At 45.5% G+C, this 22,475-nt stretch overlaps 1 protein-coding gene across 2 annotated transcripts; it reads right to left on the bottom strand.

Annotated features, from left to right (window-relative positions):
• Nucleotides 1-632: 632 nt before the first annotated feature.
• Nucleotides 633-9,010, bottom strand: traf3 (TNF receptor-associated factor 3). Of its 2 annotated transcripts, XM_080870153.1 has the most exons (14): nucleotides 8,267-9,010; nucleotides 4,335-4,485; nucleotides 3,999-4,164; nucleotides 3,844-3,895; nucleotides 3,393-3,497; nucleotides 3,137-3,301; nucleotides 2,972-3,052; nucleotides 2,792-2,866; nucleotides 2,570-2,662; nucleotides 2,347-2,487; nucleotides 2,073-2,250; nucleotides 1,593-1,936; nucleotides 1,328-1,519; nucleotides 634-1,232 (listed from the first exon to the last, which is right to left on the bottom strand). In XM_080870153.1, exons 2-14 carry the CDS (start codon nucleotides 4,480-4,482, stop codon nucleotides 1,197-1,199), a joined length of 1,776 nt encoding a protein of 591 aa, XP_080726279.1. In that variant the 5' UTR covers nucleotides 4,483-4,485; nucleotides 8,267-9,010; the 3' UTR covers nucleotides 634-1,196. The 2 variants fall into 2 exon arrangements, with proteins under 2 accessions (XP_080726278.1, XP_080726279.1); XM_080870152.1 differs by lacking the exon at nucleotides 8,267-9,010 and having other exon boundaries at nucleotides 633-1,232; nucleotides 4,335-4,512.
• Nucleotides 9,011-22,475: the final 13,465 nt, after the last annotated feature.

Raw genomic sequence — 22,475 nt, 5'->3', positions numbered from 1 at the left:
TGGAGAGCGTGCTCTCCTGCCTGGTGTTTGGTGCTCAGGGGCCACGACTAACAGGAAGGCAGCAGAGAGGGTCATTAACACCACCCAAAAAAGCACTGACTGCCATCTGACACCCCTGGATGGCATCGCCAGATCCTCCTGTCTCAGGTAAACCAGTGAACTGCCCACCGCCCGTTGGACCCTCTGAATTCAATTCAGTCAGGTCGCACACCTCCAGACAAACAGCTTCTTCCCCTGGGGGAAGACTGTTATCAGACTGTTATCCCCCCCGACACACATTGCACCCTGCCCACCAACCAATCTGAGCCATGGTGTGAGTGACCCTCATCACTCAGGTCACTTGCACACAGACTGTTCACACCAAGTTTCTTCTACCTCAGGATATTAAAGTTTCTTGAAACAGATGCTGGAGCCTCTTTTTGCCTCGGTTTGTCTTCACACACATTGGTGACCCACACCTGTGTCGAAGATCGAGTCGCCACTGTGGACCCCGAGACATCAGTGACAGCAGCAACACGCAGCAAAACCGCCAAGTGACATCATGTGGCTACGCTATTATTTCACAGGCAGAGAGTTCCTTTATTGATGACCTCATCAGTGACGATAAAACAGGAAGTCTCCGCAGAAAAACTTCACAATAAAACAAGTTTGTTTTCTGTCAGTTTTATTTTCACACAAACATTCAAAACTTTAAAGTGTGCAAATGAACCGAACGACTCGCACGAATTCTGTCGACGCTCGGAAACCCACCAAGGCCACAGAGCAGCCAGTCCGCACCGCCGGGCTCTACAGGAGTCTGCTCTTTATGTAGTTTCATCCGGTCTGATCAGGTTTTCGGACTCCTCTGTGGCTGTAGTGGATTTCCTAGCATGCCTCTGTAAACGGGTAATAAAAGGAAGTAAAGCTCGATGCACAGCATCAGTAACGAGCAGCAACAACGTCCTCATAGTGGCGGCCATGTTGGCTCTGAGTTCTGTCACCACGGTGACACTGAGTCATTCACCCCCCCACCCCCGCGCGCGCGCGCACACACACACACACACACACACACACACACACACACACACACAGTTTTGTAGTCCACCAGTCAATAAAGTTCACTTTGACTGGCTGCTTCCTGTCTCTTCTTCTCCATCTTCCCATCTCTGATCCTTCCCATAATCCTTTGCTCTGCCAGGTGCGCACCGGTCACACGGTCACAGGTCAGGAAGGTCAGAGGTATCCACGGTAACCTGCCGGTCAAACCAATCACCACAGGTTAATTCACTGATCGCTGAATTTATCAATACATAGGTGGGGTCTGTAACCCGCAGGACACGCCCCTCACCTTGATGAAGATGGTGTCATCTTTAATGTAGGTCCCCGTCTCCAGGACAGTCTGCGACACGAACAGCGGGCAGCCGGACGCGATGTTCATCTCGGCCACCGGACGGCGGAAACTGCTGCTGTTCGGGTCCGGTTTGAAGGCGTCGCCCAGGTGCTTCCTGGAGGGACCCTGGTCCATCAACATCAGGGTCACCTGACAGACACAGACCGCATCAGAACACGCTGTTCACGCTTCTGCGGTTAATCACACAGGAAGTGAGGTGTACCTTTTGTTTGAAGGGCCAGGGCAGCAGGGCATCGTACTCGCCCCTCATCACCACAAAGAACAGCGACAGGTGCGTCCCCTTGCCCATGCCGTCTCCGTTCAGGTAAACTCGAGCACACATCTTGTAACCGAAGTATCCGGTGTAAAACGGCTGCGAGTACAGCGACAGCGTCTTCGCTGCCACCGCGTCCTGTTTCCGCCTTTTGTAGTCGCGGATCTTCCAGATTAGAGTCCCGTTGTAGCTCGCCGTCTCCAGCACCTGGAAACGCAGGTCCATGTCAGCCAATCGGATCTCGTGGACGCTCAGCATGTCGTCATGGCGATTCAGCTGAGTCTCCAGGGATGCTGCAGAGAAGAAGACGTGCACCGGGAGTTATTGATTATCAATCGACAAACAGCCGTAGCGTGCCCTAAACCTCTGGTGTCTGAGACTACAGCCCGTCCCCAGACCCCAACGGCGGTACAGAGAGGCCGTTCTAACCCAGTGTGTGTGTCGTGGATCCGGATCCGCCGCGTCCACCTTGCTCCAGAGCGGCGAGCCTCGTCCGTACGCTCTCCAGCGTTCCTCGCAGGCTCTCCACCTCATCTCTGAGCAGACGGAGAGAATGCAGCTCCAGTTCCACCTCCAGCAACTTCTCTGAGTGAGAGCTCATTAGTTTCTGTGGAGAGAGCACAGATTAACGTGATGAGCGTGTCTGTGGACGGTGGGAGGAGCCCACGCTGTCAAGAAAAAACCACCAGCGAAATGGCGGTACCTGCATGGTGGCGAGTTTCTGCTCCATCTGCCGGTTCTTCTCCCTCAGCTCCTCGTTCTGGTTCTCCAGCTCCGACAGTCGGCTGCTGAGCGCAGGAAGCACCTTGTACCGCTCCATCAGCTCACCTTTCACATCTTCCACCTGGAAGCAGAGAGCGCTCAGGTGAGCGCGCGCCGCACTTTCTGAGGAAGATGTGAAGTGTTTTACGTGCCACCGTGGTTACCTTGTTCTCTAACGACAGGTTCCTGTTTGCCATCATCTTCAGGTGTTCGGCTGCGAAGGTGGACTCGTGCTGCCTCATGTCCTGGTTCAAACCCTGAAACACAGCACACGCAATATTGCAGTACATGCATTATGAAGTATTAATACAGGTGTATAACTGCAGTACTGTGGTACATGAGCCACAGGTCTGCCACACGTTTAGTGAGAATGATGATGAAACTACCTTGAACGTGCAGCCGTAGCGGTGGAACTGACAGCTGACCTGAGCTTTGGGACAGTCATGCTGGTGACCCGAGAGCTGAAACAGCACAACATCAATAAATCAATAGATCGATCGATCACTGCGATCGGAAAAGCTGAAAGCTGAAGGGTGCGAGTGATCCGGGAAAAACTGGGTCAGCACCTCGCTCCGGGGCAGGGAGGCGAAAGAGCAGTGGTTTGGACACATCACGGGGAACGCCGGACAAACCGTATCTTTGTGTTTCTGAAAAACGTTTTTAAAAACTTAATTTTTCACAAAAATCACCAAAAAGCAAGAAAAAGAAGCCAAACGCTGCCCGCGGCTCACCTGCAGGTCTGTCAGGGGCATCTTCGTGCTGCAGAACTCGCAGGTGGTTTCTCTGTGTTTGCATTTCCAGCTCAGGTGGTCGGGAATCTCCTTCCTCATCATCCTCTCCTTACACTTTCCCAGCGGGCAGGGAACCTCGAAGAACGGACACACGTTCAGGTGGTCCTGCAGACACACAGGTGAGGCAGGTAAGTGAATTTCTGCTGTATGCAGAGCAGCCAATCAGAAAGCGGGATTTTCAGGTACGTGTGCTCACAGGTATCTGCTGCAGACTCATCTGCTCCTGACAGCCGTTCGCCTCGCTGCGGCAGTAAACCTTTAGCGACATGATCTCCCGGTGGCAGCAAACGTCTTTGAAGATCTGAAACACAAAGCACAGCCTGATCAATCACACAGCCCGACGAGTGATCACAGATTGCTCAGTAACTGATCGGGAATCAATCACAGACCAGTGGGGCTGTCAACATTAACATGCGTTATCCGTCGCCAGGATTAACGCGATTAAAATTTTAACCAAATGAACCCATCGGAAATGCCTCTCTCAGCGTATTTGGGGCAGTTTGTACAAAGTTGGTCCATTCTGCGCTCCAGATGGCTTCATCATGTTAAAACTTTATTCATAAACACAGATTAACAAATGTTAACGTTGACAGTGCTACTGATCAGTCAACAACGTGATCTCTGCTGTGATGTCACTTCCTGCCCACCTTGTCTCTGAACAGTGGCTCCATGTCAGCCGGACACACCGGGTTTGGACGACTGCAGGAGAGAGGACACAAAAGTTAAACGCTGACACCTGCAGGGTCGAGCAGGAACTCAAATCGACGCAGTGTTTCCCCTGAGTGGGAGTGGCCTGTCTCACCTGAGGATGTCGCAGATGCAGCTGTTACAGAAACGGTGTCCACACTCGGTCTGGCGGGGCTGACACAGGACCAGCCTGCACGCCTCGCAGCAGTATTTAGCTTCTGGAGTTTCTACAAAGTGATCTCTGAAGCCGCCATGAAGAGGCAGGAAGCCTGCGGGCACACCTGAACACACACCTGAGGTCAGAGACACACCTTACCGAACCTGTCCTCAAAGAGGATTCACACCCTCCTGGCTTCAAAGGCCTGACTGGGTCTTAAATAACCTTAGCCAATCAGATCAGCCACCGTGTGTGAATCCTACCTAACAAAGATTTTTTTTTGAAACTCGTTACCTTGCTGAACGGTGGGCTCACTGGAAGGCCACAGATTGGCTGGGCGGTGAGAGGGCGGGGCTGCCGAGAGGGGCGAAATAAGGGAGGGTGCCACCTGCTGGAGGGGAATCTGCACCTCCCTGCCGTCAGCACTCCTCCCCGCGGACATGACCTGAGGAAACATTAAAAGAAACATTAGAACCCAACAACTGAGTCCAGTCTGCACGTGCTCAGTGGAGTCCAGCAAGGGGCGAAGGGGCGTGGCCTATAAATAGGAAAGTTGACAGGTCACATGTTAATTTAATTAGAAAGTGCAGCGAAAACAGGTGAGAACAGGTGAAGGAGAACAGGCAGTGAGCTCAAACATGGGAGTTTCAGCTCCACTGGTTCAGACCAGTAAAACCAGTAAACAATCTGAAAACCTTCATACATGATTTCATGATCCAGCCTGAGATCTTTCCAGAAGGTCTCAGAACTTCCACATCAGTCTTTGTGATGTCACAGGTCAGGTTTAACCATGTACTGCGGTGCGGTGCGGCAGGTCATTGATGACGAGAGAAACGGCGACCTCAGCTCGGACACTCGTGATGTCATGAAGCCCAGTCGCTTTTCTTTCCAAGCTCCTCAGATTAGCATGACCTGGTACCTGAGAACCTTCACAGATATGTCAGAGTGAGTGTCCAAAGATCAGTTGGTCTTCCTCCGAACATCTCAGACTTAGGTAGGTCCTTCAGGTGGACCCTCGGGTGAATCCTGTAGCTTCTGGCTGAATGTCACGGGAACCCCGTCTCCGACCGGTCGGCATTCACAGTTTTTCCTTTCGTGTTTTCGTGGATCCTTTAAAAGGGCCGATGCTACCTGAACCCTCGATGGGTCACCTGATGACCAGGTGGACGTTTGCGATTGAAGAATCACATTTTGGTCATGTTGGAACTCCTCGTGTACAGTGTGATCAGACATTTAAATATTACACTGACCTTTAACCCTCACAGCAGACGTCCGCCATGATGTTTGAGCAGCCCTGGACGTGAGTCCAAATGTTAAATAAAGGAAAAAGGTTCAGATACTGAACCATTAAACTGAGGAATGAATGCATTTCTCTCTCAGTTAAAAACATAAAGAGGATTTCAGAAAATGAACCTGTTACTCTGTTTTCTAAGTTCATGAAGTTGACGGTTGGATAACCGGCTTTAACTCCAGTCAGCTGCTCTGAGCTGACTGACGTGCAGTTTGGGGTTTTTCCTTAAACATGTGATGTTTCAAAAACAGCCACAATGGAAATGACCTCAGTGTTCTGATACTCACTGCAAAAAAGTACTTCAGTACCACAGTATTACACTATTGCTGTATCACAGTACTGCAGTATTCTATTCTATTTTATTTATACAGTGCCAAATCACAACAACAGTCACCTCTGTTCATCTGGACGTTTGACCGCTGCCCCGACAGCACAGACGGCCAAACACGCAGACCGAGAATCCCGGTCACGGATCGGACACACGATGAGGAACAACCAGACTTTCCGACATTTGTTACAGTAACCTCGGTGTGCACGCGTGGTTTACCATCATTTCCTGCTGTTCGGCTCTGACGGGAAACCCGCCCACTGCAGCCTCACACACCTGACGAGCTACCTAGACGGTAGTTCGTCAGGTGACATGAGATGTGCCTCCTCAGTGAGGCGGTGGCGCTGGCGGGGTTTTGATCAGAAGTATTTACCTAGCTTATGTTATGTTATCAACTCACGAACATTCAAAGAGCCGACGCATTTTCAAAACACAAACAGTGAAATCTGGTAAAAAATGAAAGATTTGAACATTTGAATAAATCCAGAAAGAGGATCCACACACTTCACACAGGAATTCTGGGTAATTTCAGAAGCATCGGGTCAGCTGACACATGAAAACCTGAAGTGAGAGCTTTCATGACCTCACACACAGCTGTGACCTTTAACCTCCACACACACACACACACACACACACACACACACACACACACACACACACACACACACACACACACACAGAAACAGAAACACACACTTCCTGTCAGGGATGCTGGGGACTTTTCCATTCACTGCATCGTCAACACACACACACACACACAGACACAAACCCATCCCTTTCAAAATAAAAGCCCCAAATGAGTCAGTGGCATTCTAAGGCTTGAGTTAGAGTGAAAGCTCGTCACTGATGTGCAATCTGGATCTGCCAGATGTGTGACATCACACCTACGTGTGTGATGTCATGCCTGTGGTTAACGGGTGCTGCGACATGAAGCAGGTGACTGCAGTCGTGACTGAGCACTTCTCAGAAAGAGAAACTGGAAGAATTCACTTCATCACAGGGGTTTTCCTCAGAGCAGCTGATGGAGGATCAGTAACCTGATGATAGCAGTCTGCGCCCAGCAGGGGGTGCCTGTGGAGGGGCAGGTGTGGACTCACTTGGGTTTATTCATCATCCCTGAAACAGAAACATCTGGATGACAGCAGATGTTTCTGAACCTGCAGATGTGCTTCAGCATTAACAGGACCTTCACACATGTCCCAGTTACCCAGTGCTCACCACCATCATCATTATCACCACAACCAGCATCATCATCATCGCCACTATCAGTACCATTTATTTAGATAGCAGCAAAAACACAACAGCAGCCATGTCAGGTGCTTTAATGGCCCTTTGTGAGCAAGCACTTAGCGACAGAGGGAAAGAAAAACGAGCTTTTAACAGGACGAAACTTTCAGCGGAAAGCGGCTCAGGGAGGGGCGGCCATCTTGGGGTGAAGGGAGGATTCTTATCATCGTCTGCTCAGCTAAACACACCATCACTAACACCCATGATCTTAAATTTTGACACGTATAGTGCTGCACAGCACCTGCCCTGCTGAGCAGCTTTTTCTCATGTCTGTCTGACCTGTACTGGAGCGTTCTGGGTAATGTAGTCAGACCCTCTGGGTGTTTTCTGGATTTTTCTGATGCCCAAATAATGATGATGACATGGTGTTAACATCTGTCTCGTCCAGGTGTTTCCTCAGCGGGATCCCGTCAGGCCGCCGTTAAGACACTTATGGGTGACGATCAGAGGTCAACCTGAGAGCTCCTGCAGGCTCACCCTGGGTCACCTAACAAAACACGCTCCGCCCCGGGGTATGCTCAGTGTCAGGTTACAGGTGAGACCTTTGATTCAGATGTTAAACATCACAGGGTTTTATTCTCTCAGTGTCCCAATCTTCTCAGACCATCAGCGTCACCTGCATGTCCAGGTGTTTTCATCTGAATAATGGTTTGTTCTGTCAGCTGACGATCAGCTGCTCTCTCACAGGTGAGCTAAAGGTGAAACTAACATGCGTGTCCTCAAATGAGAAACCACCTGGAAACTCCACATCGGAGGTGGTCTGAGGAGTACTCTTAGTACTTTTACTGCCTTACTATCCTGCTTACTCTGACAGTACTTTGGTGTTTACAAATAGTAAACAGTAACTCCAAGTTCACGTGACCTCACACACACCTGTCCTGTTAACCTTCCCATCACATGTTATCGACACACAAGCCATAATCGATACCAGGAACTGATCCGCGGATCAATAAGAACAATAGAAGCAACAGACTGGGCTCGTCCTGTCTGTGCTCGATTCTTCAGGTCTGACTGTTTTTAGCTCTGCTGCTCTGATCAGGGCATCAATCAAGTTACCGATCGAATTATTGATTTTGTTACTGATCCGGTGGGCGCGGGTGTAAACAGACGGAAAGCCGACGCTAGCCGACGTTAGCCTGTTAGCTCGGTGTGATCGGTAACGGGGATTTTAATGTAAACACAGCTAGCTGTAGCATCTCCTCCAGCCCGCTAACACAGCTAACATGTTCCCGCTGCTCACGCCGAGTCTCCTGTCAATACCGCATCTCTGGTATGTCTCTACTGTGTGTCTTTATTCTGTTTCTGCTCTCTCGGACTCACATGAATCTCCTCCGCAGGCCACAGCTCCTCAGGACTCCCCGGGACCTCCTTCTCGGCGGTTCCTCCGCGGACTCTCTGCGGGATTCAAACCGTCAACCTGCCGCTGTGTCGGAGCCTCCGGGCCTGGGACAGACTCCTCATGGTCCGGTTTCGGGTTCAGGTTCTCCGGCTGAGTGGTTTGTGTGAGCAGACGATGCTGGGATCAGTTCAGAGATCCAGCAGCAGGACGGGCTGAACGCTGGAAACCCCCTCCGCTGCTTCCGCCCAGGAAATCCCCCAGCTGCCCGGAGCCTGCAGGGCGGCGGCGGGCCGCAGGGGGCGCTGCTTCCGCCACGTACAGTTTTCTTTATTTGTTTATCAGGCCTGTCGGGGTGAACGAGAAGCTCACAGTGGCGCTGAGATGTTAACAGGTACGAAAGGGCAGGGCAGGAGCATGTTTTAGTTCATTAAGTCAAATAATTTCAGTTTAGTGTTTTCAGCTCATTCTTGCTTCCACTGATGTGGGCTTTGACCTTTGCATTTTTACGATTATGAACAACATAATCATTTAATTTACCAGAAAGTCCAAACTTGTTTCCTCTGTAAGCACTCATTACTGATGCTCTGATTACAGATGCCTGTAAAATTTTCAGGCATCTGTACTTTACTTGAGCAGCCTATTTATTTTTCTAACCCTTTTTACTTTAACTCCCTACATTTTTAAACAAATATTTGTACTTTGTTCTTCTTACATTTTCAGAAAAGAGACTCATTATTTTAGGTTCATCTATAGTTTATACTCAGAGATAACCTGGGCAGGTGAGTGCAGGTGCCGGTACTTCAGCATCTCGCTAGCTCTACAGAAGAGGAGCGAGCATAAAGGGAGTAACGTTTTTAAGTGTCAGGTAATTTGAAATGCAGTGTTTCTATGAGCTCAATAAACATCAGCAAACACACAAACTGTTTGTGTGCAGTTTGTCTCGCAGTGTGTTGCAGCTAAAGGTCCAGCTGACATGTAAATCATCGTGTTTTTAAATCCATACATGTGACATTATGTTTTTCACATTGTGAAACCTGCTGCTAATCAAACTGAGGCAGACAGTTATTTAAAGGCTGCATGAAAATCCTCTGCAGGATAAACAGGTTAATTTGTACTGTGATGGTTTAAAGTAAAGAACAGTGTGTGACTGGTGCACAGTGGCTGTCTAATACAAAGACAGCATGAACAGCAGACTGTCAGTGTAGAGGATGGCCAACTGATGAAACATCTGCTCACATCTGGCTAAATCCAGGTATGTACATCCAGAAAGAGCAGCAGGTCAGCTGATCACAGCCTGCACACTAAGACAATCTGCTGGAATAGAAATGATTGTGAGTTTGATTATTTTCCCCACACTGAGACAAAACAGCTGATTTTAAGTTCCCCACCTGCTGAATCCACTTTAACCCCTGACTGTACACATTTGCTGTTTAGAGGCAAAGTCTCCCTCCACAATGGAGGCAACAGGAAATAGAAACATATTTTTATTTTCCTTCTTTTTCTCTGCTCATGTTCAAAGACTGATTCAAGTTGAGTACATTTATTAGAGTAGAAATAGAAACTGAAGTAAAGTTTGTATTATCATTTGGTAACATTATTTATTATTACATTAATACATATATATCACAAACCCAAAACCCTGGATGACCAGCGAGGTCCGATCACTCCTCAAAGTCCATGACGCCACCTTCAGGTCAGGCGACAGAGCTCTGTACAGGGCTGCTCGAGCTGACCTGAAAAGGGGAATTTAAAAAGCCGAGACAGACCACAAAATAAACATCGAGTCCCAGCTGTCCAGCAACAACACACGGGAGGTGTGGCAGGGCATACAAGACAATACACCACAGCGGCTACACTGTGAAAGCAGAAAACCTGAGTGTGCAGCTGGCAGAGGAAATAAACGGCTTCTTCACCTGCTTTGAAACACCAAAACAGCAGCACTCATCTGCTTCAGCCCTGCTCCCATCCTCATCCTCACCTGGTTCCTGCACCACTCAACTCACTGTAATGGAGCACAATGTCAGACGATTCCTGAGGGTCCTCAGGAGGTACAAGCTGAACTCCAACCTGCTGCTGACCTTCTACCACTCGTCCATTGAGAGCCTGCTAACATACTGTATGACAGCAGCTGCACTAAGGCAGACAGAGTGAGGCTTCAGAGTGTAGTCAAGTCAGCACAGAACATCATTGGCTGCCCTCTCCCCTCCCTGATGGACATTTATTCCTCCCGCTGCCTCAGCAGAGCAACAAACATCATCAAGGACAGCTCCCACCCTGGTTTTAACCTGTTCAGCCTGCTTCCCTCAGGGAAGCGCTGCAGGTGCATCAGCACAAAGACCCACAGACTCAAGAACATTTTCTTCACAAAGGCCACAACCACCCTGAACTCACACATGCACCGATAACACATCCCCACCCCCCATTTCATTTCATTTATATATTTAATCTGTTAATACTGTTCATATTTGTACACACGCGTACAAATGTGTGTTTTTAGAGTAAAGCCAGTTTTGGAAAATCATTCAAACTGTTTCCACTGAAAGAAAATCGTCTCCACAGTTTGTCTGTTCTTCACAGCTCCTGCTGTATGGCTTAAAAAGATCTCTTATTAAGCTGTTGAACTGTCAGCAGTCAGTGCTGGAAAATATTAGAGTCAAAACGTCTTACTGATTTTACCGATTCTATTTCACATTTTGTATTTTACATGCTATATTTACAGATTCTGTTTTATGAATTCTACTTATTGATTGCATCTACTAATTCTAATTATAGTGAGACTGCAACTAAAGATTATTTTGGTGGTCGACTGATCTGCCAATCCTTCTTTGATTAGTTGATTATTCAGCGATTCTGTCAGTAACTCTCATCTGTCCTTCCTGTGGACATAGCTCCTATTCTAGGCTCCAGGACCTCTCCTGCTCAGGTCTGCCCACCTGTGAATATCGCCCCACAGCAAATTAAAATAATGACCCAGGAGACATATGAATTTGAAAAGACTCTCATGTATTTTTAACATTACTCACTTGGACTGTCAGAATAAAATGAAATAAAATATCGGGTGATATAAATTAAAGTGATAGTATTTAGACCAAAAGTAATGTGCGAATAGAAAAGTAAAATTTCAAATAAAGCTTCAAATTAAATCAAGAAGCTTTTATTTTCCAGTCCAAAATAACATGTTTCCAAACGTATGGATGATTTAGTTCTGGCCATTTACCATTTACCATATACCATATATCTTTATTATAAGGTGTCTTTAAAGGATATCTAAGATGAGCCTTGTCCTGCTGTCTGATGGTCATTTTCCTCATCTGGTTGGTTGTCATAAATCAGTTCTTCTGCTTTGGTGTTGAAGCTCTTTGGTCCTTCTGCAGTTTGACAGAAACTACAACGCTGGCTCAGAAGATGGAAAAACCTTTTCTGGTCTGATGAGTCTCAATTTCTGCTGCGACATTCAGATGGTAAGGTCAGAGTTTGAAAGCATGGATCCATCCCGCCTCAGACAGTTTTCTTCAACAATGGTGAAATAATTAACTGAGGTTTGGTGTCAAACACAAGCAATGTTTCCTCTAATGTTTCACGTGTCTGAGCGAGCACACAAACTCCCTGAGCGTCCCTTGGACCACTGTGAGCAACAGCAGACATGTGCACTGTGGTCACGCCAGCATCAAATCCATCCAAGTTACATGGTTTAAAAATAATCAAAATACAGCATTTATATTTATGTTACACTACTTTTAATTAACTGCTTTAGCCCACTTACAATGAAAATAAAAATAAAAAATCTTGTTCATGACCTGTAGCATGTTAACACTATTGGAAGTAAAAATAACTTGAACTCTAATTTTAAAAACACAACTTTATTTTTTCTTCTTTTTTCTTCTTCTATAAAGCTCTGACTTGTATTATGAGTCTGAGGTCTGGGAGAGAGTCTGTAACTCTCTGTCTGCCAAATACAGTAAATAATGACCAATACTGCTGGCAATTCAATCAATCAATCAAAGCTTTATTCGTCACATGCAGGTTGCCCTGCAGTGAAATGGGACCCCCCCGACCTTACACACACAACACAGACATTACATGGGAATACAAGTCGGAGAGCGGTAGCGTTACCGAAATGTACACTACAATGGGAAAGTACAAGAGGAAAAAAAGAGACCTCTACTCATGCTGTGCTTCCATGGTAGGACAGCAATTAATTACATACAGTGGCTTGCAAAAGTATTCGGCCCCCTTGAACTTTCCCACATTTTGTCACATTACAGCCACAAACATGAATCAATTTCATTGGAATTCCACGTGAACGACCAACACAACGTGGTGTACACGTGAGAAGTGGAATGAAAATCATACATGATTCCAAACATTTTTTACTAATAAATAACTGCAAAGTGGGGTGTGCGTAATTATTCAGCCCCCTTTGGTCTGAGTGCAGTCAGTTGCCCATAGACATTGCCTGATGAGTGCTAATGACTAAATAGAGTGCACCTGGTTTGTAAAAGTGCTGCAACTTCAGTGGTGTGGAACTGGTTTAGCTTTCGTCTGTCAGATACACAACAAAGCACTATTTTTGGTAGAGCATGCTAGCGGGCCGTCGTTATTACCGTGTTGTTTGGAAAATACGGCAAACTTAAAATCAATCCTTTGATTTTTCTGAAAGTCGACAGTGCCCCTTATAATCCCGTGTGCCTTATGTATGAACTCTGGTTGTGTTTACTGACCTCGAAACGATTTTATGTACACGGCGCTCGAAAATCTGTCAAATGCTTTAGTACGACTTTGCTAAGCTACGAAGCCGCACCACTTGATGGATTGTCGGAGCATTACGGCTATCGTAGGCAGGAGCCTCGCGGAGTGATACGTACTGTGCTTCAACATAATATTACCGTATTGTGTGTGTGTAACCTCTTTAAGTTTTGTGGATATTTAGTGTGAATGCTTGAAAAGCATTCACAGTATTGTTCTTCTATTCTTTATTATTATTTTTTCACACTCCGTATATTTTTTGGACTATCTCCTTCAAAACCGTTCAACTTAGAAAAACCATTCAAACACCGTTAGATTCCTCTTCTTTTGGACATGTGTGCTTGTATTTTTCTCATTTATATTTTTAAAGTTATTCAACTTTTTTCAACAAAAATTTCCCATGTATTTCAATGGAGAGACCCTTTAAATTTTCATTCAACTTACTCCTCTTTAAACTGTATCTACTTCCACATACATTGACGTAGGGCCTCCATTCAAACTTTAAAACGAAGCCAAGACTATTCAACTTGTATTTATCTTTTCAATATCTATTATACTTTTTCTTCAGTTCCAGTTTAAGTTTCATGCTTTTTTTCAGCCGTTTCAGAGTTTATAATGGGTGTGTATGGGACGGAATGTTGGGGCTAGAGTGAGACAGCTCAACTGCTAGAGTGAGAGGAGGGGGGAATTAATCGTAAAATCTTTTCTTAAAACTGCTGCTGTGTCCGCAGCGTTTGCTCTACAGGTATGATTTTACCCTCAAAACGTAGCCATTGCTGTCTTCTTTCATCCAATGTGTTTATTATTGTAATAGGTGTTATGGTTCTTTCATAAATGTCACCAATGCACAGCCTTCTCCCTCCAACTCTTCCATAGACTCTAATGTTAAAAGGGCTCAGAAACTTTGTCTGAAAATCAGAAGCACAGGCTGTCTTTACACTGTCACCACGTCCATATAATAAATGGTAAATGGCCTGTATTTGTATAGCGCTTTTACTCTTCCCCCCTAGGGACCCCAAGGCGCTTTACACACCCAGTCATCCACCCATTCACACACTGGTGGAGGCAGCTACAGTTGTAGCCACAGCCGCCCTGGGGCAGACTGACAGAAGTGAGGCTGCCATATGGCGCCATCGGCCCTTCTGGCCCACACCAGTAGGTGGTAGGTGAAGTGTCTTGCCCAAGGACACAACGACCGAGACTGTCCGAGCTGGGGCTCGAACCGGCAACCTTCCGATTACCAGGCAAACTCCCAACTCTTGAGCCACGATCGCCCCGAACTCCACAAGCATGAAAACTGAGAATTTGGTAGACTGGACATTGCTGGTGCACACCGTGAAATAATTTTGTCAATACGACTTGTACTTTTCATTTGGGAACGATTTGTTTTGGGCAGAGTTTTCTGTTCATTTTAAGCAGCAGAGTGAGGTGCATGTCTGTGTGCGTGTGTATGGAGCCATTGGGTGCAGTCACTATAGCAACTAGGCTCACACCTGCCTGCTTAACGAGCTCTCTCTCACTCTGCCAAGATTCATCTTAAACACTTCTCTTTCAACTGCTGCTGTGTCCACAGAGTTTGCTCTACAGCCATCATTTTACCCTCAAAACGTTGCCATCGTTGTTCTCTTTCCAACACCGTGTCTTTCAAAGCTCAGAGATGTAAACCTATAAAACTGTGTGGATCCAAGTGGAGGGACCACATTTTAGTCATTCAGTGATTCAAAGAATATGACATTTTAATATTCATTCAGATAAATTTCCTTTTCTCATTTCTTAGGTTTTTCTAATTTACATTTTAAACATTTTCAGCTATTTTCCAACTTCTTCTTTGTGAACATCAACTTTCAAAAGTTCTGCACTTTTGTTTCCAGGTACTCTGTATTTTCCAGCTCATTCAACATTTTTAGCTTAATATTCAGTCATTAATTCATTTCAGTGCATACATTCAGATTCAAGCATTTACACTGCAGTTTCTTCAGAAAATTCACACAGTATACATGGTTATGCTGAGGATATGTCGGCCAGTTTCCACTGGAAATGCCTTTTGGTTAAACTGTCAGCAAGGAATTTGCAGTGTTACATTTTTATATAACTTTAATGCACATAAAAAACAGCTGCTTGTTTAAGTGAAAATACATTGATGGGGTTTTTTGCACTAATAAAGTTGTGGAGTTGTAAAGTATTTTGTCTAGTGTCAATTATATCGTTATCGCAAATTTTCAAATATATATCGTGATAAATATTTTTGGTCATATCACCCTGCTCTAGGAGGAACAACACCATGAAGTCCAAAGAACACACCAGACAGGTCAGGGATAAAGTTATTGAAAAATTTAAAGCATGCTTAGGCTACAATAAGATTTCCCAAGCCTTGAACATCCCACGGAGCACTGTTCAAGCCATCATTCAGAAATGGAAGGAGTATGGCACAACTGTAAACCTACCAAGACAAGGCCGTCCACCTAAACTCACAGGCCGAACAAGGAGAACGCTGATCAGAAATGCAGCCAAGAGGCCCATGGTGACTCTGGACGAGCTGTAGAGATCTACAGCTCAGGTGGGGGAATCTGTCCATAGGACAACTATTAGTCGTGCACTGCACAAATTTGGCCTTTATGGAAGAGTGGCAAGAAGAAAGCCATTGTTAACTAGGGCTGCCACAAACGATTATTTTGATAGTCGACTAGTCACCGATTATTTTTGCGATTAGTCGACTAATCAGATCATCATCCATTGGACGTAAAACTACAGCTTATTGCACCAGCAGCATCTGCTCTTATATAGCTATCATTAGCTTACAGCTTTAAGTGTTTAAGGTATGTGCTAACTAAAAATAAAGACAAGATGATAGTTTATTAAATTTTAATGAAATGCAGATTGTTTTGGTGAAGTTTAATAAACTCCTTGCTATCTAAAATATAACAGGACACCGGAGTAAATTCTGGAGCATCTCACACTTCTGATAATCAGCTGTCTGCTTGACGTTTATTCAGCTGTGTAAAAGCTATAACTTTAACCTCAGCCAAACCGATTTACTCAGGAACAAATAAAACACTGAAAAAAGACAAACAATAACATTTTAAGTTATCTAAGTGACTTAAACCCCGAGGCTTTCATTATTATATCTGGAGACTTTAATCATGCCACACTGGATTCTACTCTAGCTGCTTTTCACCAGTTTGTGAATTGTCCCACAAGGAGCAACAGGACAATTGATCTACTGTATGCCAATGTGAGAGATGCATACAGAGCCACCCCCCACTAGGGAAGTCAGACCACAACCTGGTTTACCTACAGCCACAATACACACCCCTCGTCCAAAGGCAGCCTGTCACAACGCGCTCCATCCGGAGATGGACCCCAGAAAAGGAGGATGCTCTCAGAGACTGCTATGACACCACAGACTGGGATGTGCTTCTGAGCCCACATGGTGAAGACATAGTCTTACAGACTACCTCAACTTTTGTGTGGACACGGTCGCCCCTGCTAAGACGGTACGGTGTTATCCTAATAACAAACCGTGGGTAACACAGGAAGTCAAAGCTGTCCTCAACATGAAGAAGAAGGCTTTCAGGAGCAAAGTGAAGGAGGAGATGAAAGCAGCACAGCAGGAGGTGAAACGCTGCCTGAGGGAAGCAAAGGACACCTACAGGAGGAAGGTGGAGCAGAAGTTGGAGAGGAACAATATGAGGGAGGTCTGGAATGGTGTGAAAACCATCACAGGCCACAACACCAAGAAAAGCACAGTGGGGGGGACTGTGGAGAAGGCAAACGAACTCAACAACTTCTTCAACAGGTTTGACCAGCCCACAACCCCCCCACCCTCACCTTTACTACAGAGTCCTCTCCCCACTCTCCTACCTCCCTCGCTTCCCCCCCTTCCTGACACTAAGACACCCCCCTCCTCCAATCCCTCTCTCAGCAGCAAGACATCTTCTCCACCCCCCTCCTCCCAAACATCTCCCCGTGTCACAGTGGATCAGGTCAGGAGACAACTGAGGAAGCTTCGCCCCAGAAAGGCAGCAGGCCCAGACAAGGTGTGTCCTAGGATGCTAAAGGCATGTGCTGCTGAACTTGGGGAGCCGCTACAACGAGTCTTCAACCTCAGTCTGCGACTGGAGAGAGTGCCCGCCCTATGGAAGACATCCTGCATCGTCCCGGTCCCCAAAAGGAACCGGCCCAATGAGCTGAATGACTTCCGACCGGTGGCACTGACGTCACATCTTATGAAGACTCTAGAGCGGCTCTTCCTCAACCTCCTCCGACCACAGGTACAACATGCCCAGGACCCACTACAGTTTGCATACAAGGCGGGTGTCGGAGTGGAGGATGCCATCCTGTACCTCCTACACAGAGCCCACTCACACCTGGATGGGGGAAAAGGCACGGTCAGGATCCTGTTTCTTGACTTTTCCAGTGCCTTTAATACCATCCGGCCCTGTATGCTTCAGGAAAAACTGAACAGGATGGAGGTGGACCCCTGCCTGGTGGCTTGGATCTCCGACTACCTCACCGACAGACCACAGTACGTCAGGCTGAAGGACATCACGTCGGACACTGTGGTCAGCAGCACAGGAGCACCACAGGGAACTGTGCTGTCCCCTCTTCTCTTCACCCTGTACACCTCTGACTTCTGCTACAACTCTGAATTATGCCATATTCAGAAGTTTGCACATGACACAGCCATCATGGGGTGTATCTGGGATGATCAGGAAGACGAGTACAGAAGTCTGGTGAGGGACTTTGTCGCATGGAGTCACACAAACCACCTGCAACTCAACACCTCAAAGACTAAGGAACTGGTTGTGGACTTCGGGAGGTCCAGAGAAGGTCCACTGCCGGTTCAGATAGAGGGGGAGGAGGTGGAGGTGGTCAACAAGTACAAGTACCTCGGGCTGTGGGTGGACAATAAACTGGACTGGTCATGCAACACAGAGCACCTGTATAAAAAAATCCCAAAGCCGACTGTACTTCCTCAGGAGGCTGAGGTCTTTTAACATCTGCAGGAAGCTCCTGAGGATGTTTTACCAGTCAGTGGTTGCTGGAGTACTTTTCTATGCTGTGGTGTGCTGGGGGAGCAGCACAGCAAAGAGGGACTCATCCAGGCTGGAGAAACTGATCAGGAAGGCTAGCTCTGTGGTCGGCATGAACCTGGACACTCTGGTGACAGTGGCAGAGAAAAGGACACTAAAAAAACTGCTGGACATTATGAACAATGCTGGGCATCCTCTGCACACGGCCATTAACAACCAGAAGAGTCTGTTCAGTGACAGGTTGCTTCTCCCCAAGACAAGAACTAACAGACTTAAAAACTCCTTTGTCCCACACGCCATCAGACTGTTTAACTCCTCTCTGGAAGGGAGAGGGAGGGGAAACAGGAGGACAAAGGAGGGGGGAACAACTAAGCTGTAGTGCCTCTTCACTTCACTGTGCAATACCTTTAGTGCAATACTTTTGTTAATAGTCAACGGTGCAATAGACCTCAATACTTGAAATGTGCAATTCACTTGTATTTTTATTTTTATTCCTATTTATTCTATTTATCCCCTTCATATATTTTATTTATATTTGTCTCTGTATTTATATATGTGTGTGTATATATATATATAATATTCTGTAACTCTGTAACTTCTGTCGGTGCTGTGCTTTTGGAAACCGAATTTCCCAGAGGAACCCACCCGAGGGATTAATAAAGTTTTATCTTATCTTATCTTATATATCATGTTTAACCTTAGTGAAAGACTGCGGTGGGTTTGAAAACGATTAGCCGGGAGTCCGGTGTTCTCACGGCTCTAGTGAGCCTTGCCCCGGCTCGCTATCAAGCTAGTGGGTAACAGACGTCTCTGAAAAGGTCGGAGCGCTTTTGAAAATATGTGGTGTCTTGATAAACTGAGCAGGTATTTGAGGTTTACACAGCTACATTCTCGCCTGAACATATGTTAAACGTTTATTTTGTGACCCAGAAAGAATAATAAGAGTAATATTAAAACTAACTAGCTGCCGCCATTGTTGGAAACTGAGCAGGGCCGCGCTATGAATTCTGGGACACAGCTTCTTCTTCGGGGTTTAATGGCAGCTGGCATCCTTGTACATGCAGTGCTACCATCTTCTGTTTCAGTCCGTTATTACACTCTTAAAACCTACTGCTTATTCCTGCGTCTTTTGGGATCTTACAAAGCTTCAAACGACACGTCGACTGTTAAATCAGTCGTCGACGATTTTGATAGTCGACGTAATCATGACTAGTCGACGAATCGTGGCAGCCCTACTGTTAACAGCAAACCATAAGAAGTCCCATTTGCAGTTTGCCACAAGCCATGTGGGGGACACAGCAAACATGTGGAAGAAGGTGCTCTGGTCAGATGAGACCAAAATGGAACTTTTTGGCCATAATGCAAAACGCTATGTGTGGCAGAAAACTAACACTGCACATGACTCTGAACACACCATCCCCACTGTCAGATATGGGGGTGGCAGCATCATGCTCTGGGGGTGCTTCTCTTCAGCAGGGACAGGGAAGTTGGTCAGAGTTGATGGGAAGATGGATGGAGCCAAATACAGGGCAGTCTTGGAAGAAAACCTCTTGGAGTCTGCAAAAGACTTGAGACTGGGACAGAGCTCACCTTCCAGCAGGACAACGACCCTAAACATAAAGCCAGGGCAACAATGGAATGGTTTAAAACAAAACATATCCATGTGTTAGACTGGCCCAGTCAAAGTCCAGATCTAAATCCAATCGAAAATCTGTGGCAAGATCTGAAAACTGCTGTTCACAAACGCTGTCCATCTAATCTGACTGAGCTGGAGTTTTTTTGCAAAGAAGAATGAACAAAGATTTCAGTCTGTAGATGTGCAAAGCTGGTAGAGACAGACCCTAAAAGACTGGCAGCTGTAACTGCAGCAAAAGGTGGTTCTACAAAGTATTGACTCAGGGGGCTGAATAATTACGCACACCCCACTTTGCAGTTATTTATTTGTAAAAAATGTTTGGAATCATGTATGATTTTTGTTCCACTTCTCACGTGTGCACCACTTTGTGTTGGTCTTTCACGTGGAATTCCAATAAAATTGATTTTGGCTGTAATGTGACAAAATGTGGGAAAGTTCAAGGGGGCCGAATACTTTTGCAAGCCACTGTAGTTACTTCTTCAAAAAAGTAACTGAGTTATGCAAACAAAGTTTTTTGCAGCTGTTTACCTAAAAATGCAGCCAAGGCGCTTTTTAAAATAAACATTTCAAACGATTTACAGAACAATCAGCTGTTCTGCATCAAATCTGATGCCACACAAATTATTTGTGCCACTCCAAAAAATAATTTCTGTCCACTATGGGATGAAGGAGAACAACAGCCTGATACCTGCAGGCCTGACAACAGCAGATGTATCACTGCTGTAACACCTGTAACATTCAGCAGTCGCCTCATTGTTCTGACACACACAACAAAACTATTGACTACACTACACACTAACTACACAAGATTTGTGCTAAACGTCGCAATTTTTATAAAAACGCCATTTTTACCGTTTCCTCCCGCAGTAAATATAAACAACGACAGTATTCAGGAAGAAAACCAAACATCGCAGATATTTTTATCGTAACTCTGGTTTTACGTGGCCGATCAACACAATTTAAAAACTGGTATAAAGTCCACACTTTTCTGTCAATTGTTCCGTCTGTCCTGCTCACATCTCCAATGGTTGTACACGTTGTCATTAACAGAGGTGTGGACTCGAGTCACATGACTTGGACTCGAGTCAGACTCGAGTCATTAATTTTATGACTTTAGACTTGACTTGAAAAAATGTTCTAAGACTTGTGACTTGACTTGGACTTTTACACCAATGACTTGGGACTTGAATTGGACTTGAACCGGTTTACTTGAAAAGACTTGATATTTTACCCCAAATATAAAATTTAACATGCATATTATATAGAGATTGAAAATGTGACGTCATTCACGGGTAGAACCGCAAAGGATTCTGGGAACTCGTGGCAAGCGGTACTAGCGCACGCAGGCTTTCAATTGAAATCAGTCACACAGCGATAAAAAGAAACACAAAAATGTCAAGAAGCCGTTGTATTATTAACTGCAATAGCCGGTCGCATGACAGCCACGGGAAGCCGACGGGTAAAGAGATCGGTTGTTATCGGATTACGTCGTTGAAGAGAAATTGTTCGAGCCATGTTTCCGAAGTAACAAAGACGCGACGGATGGTCTGGATTGCAGCCATTCAAAGATCAAATATAACGTCCCAGAACACTCCAGCTCACAGGTTAGTCTGCTCCAAGCATTTACACGAAGGTCAGTGTTTTTTAGTAGTTAATACCTCATTTTTCTTAACATAATTGGTGATATAGGTTACAAGCAAGTCTGGCGCTGAACAGAAATTGTCGTGCTATGCTCCTTTGTTTATTGTGCATAAATAGTGAATTGTCCTGACACAATATTGCGTTTCGCTTCTGTTATTATGGTACATTGACAAAAACATATACTTTTATTCACAGGATAAAACAGGTTTTTTGTATCACTAATTGCCCAGTACGATTACAGCATACAATATTATTGTCACTGCTACATTTCTGTGATGCTACCAGAAATTATTTCCACTACTAATTAATTACCGTTGAGCTCAAAGGTCCTATTAATAAACGGTTAATGAATGTGTATTTATGACGACGATTTGTGAGACTGGTAAACTTATGATACGTACGATGGTCTTTCGTTCTACACGGTGCATTTCAAGGTCCTGCACCTATCCGTCGGTAAACTGTACCTGGGCTTGTTGCAGTGACCTGAAGTTACTAAACTTCATGAGTGTGTGCACTCACTCCAAGAACCGTATGATTATAAATATGCATATAAATATGCTAAGATGAGATAGCTGACTTCATCTAACTAGCAAATGTTTTCCAGGCTACGTTGGTGATTCAGTTTTTTTTAATGTGTATGATATTTTTATCATGCGATTTTAAAGCCGGTCCTACAACCGCATCCAAGAATAACATGCAGCTTATCTCAGAACTGTCGGTGAAAATTATTCTTGGAGCTAGGTTTAATTGAGCTGCATTTTAAAGAGGTGCAATTTCACAATTTGTGTATATTTTCTAAGTTCACTATTTTGTCATGTGTTGAGAAAAACACAGATTTTAAAATTACATGGTCTAATATTTACATTTAGCATAACTGCAACATTATTTTTTCGTTGTTTTTTTTTAAAGACTCGAAAGGACTTGAAATTCAAAGTTTCAGACTTGTGACTTGACTCGGACTTTTACACCAGTGACTTGAGACTCGACTCTGACTTGCCTGACATTACTTGAGACTTGACTTGAGGATAAAGACTTGAGACTTACTTGAGACTTGCAAAACAATGACTTGGTCCCACCTCTGGTCATTAACGTGGCTTCACTCCACATCAGCCGCTTTGCTCGCTAAAACACCGG

This window comes from Rhamphochromis sp. 'chilingali' (assembly GCF_963969265.1).
Source record: "Rhamphochromis sp. 'chilingali' genome assembly, chromosome: 21".
NCBI classification, from domain to species: Eukaryota; Metazoa; Chordata; class Actinopteri; order Cichliformes; family Cichlidae; genus Rhamphochromis; species Rhamphochromis sp. 'chilingali'.
This window is presented reverse-complemented; position numbering and strand designations above follow the sequence as displayed.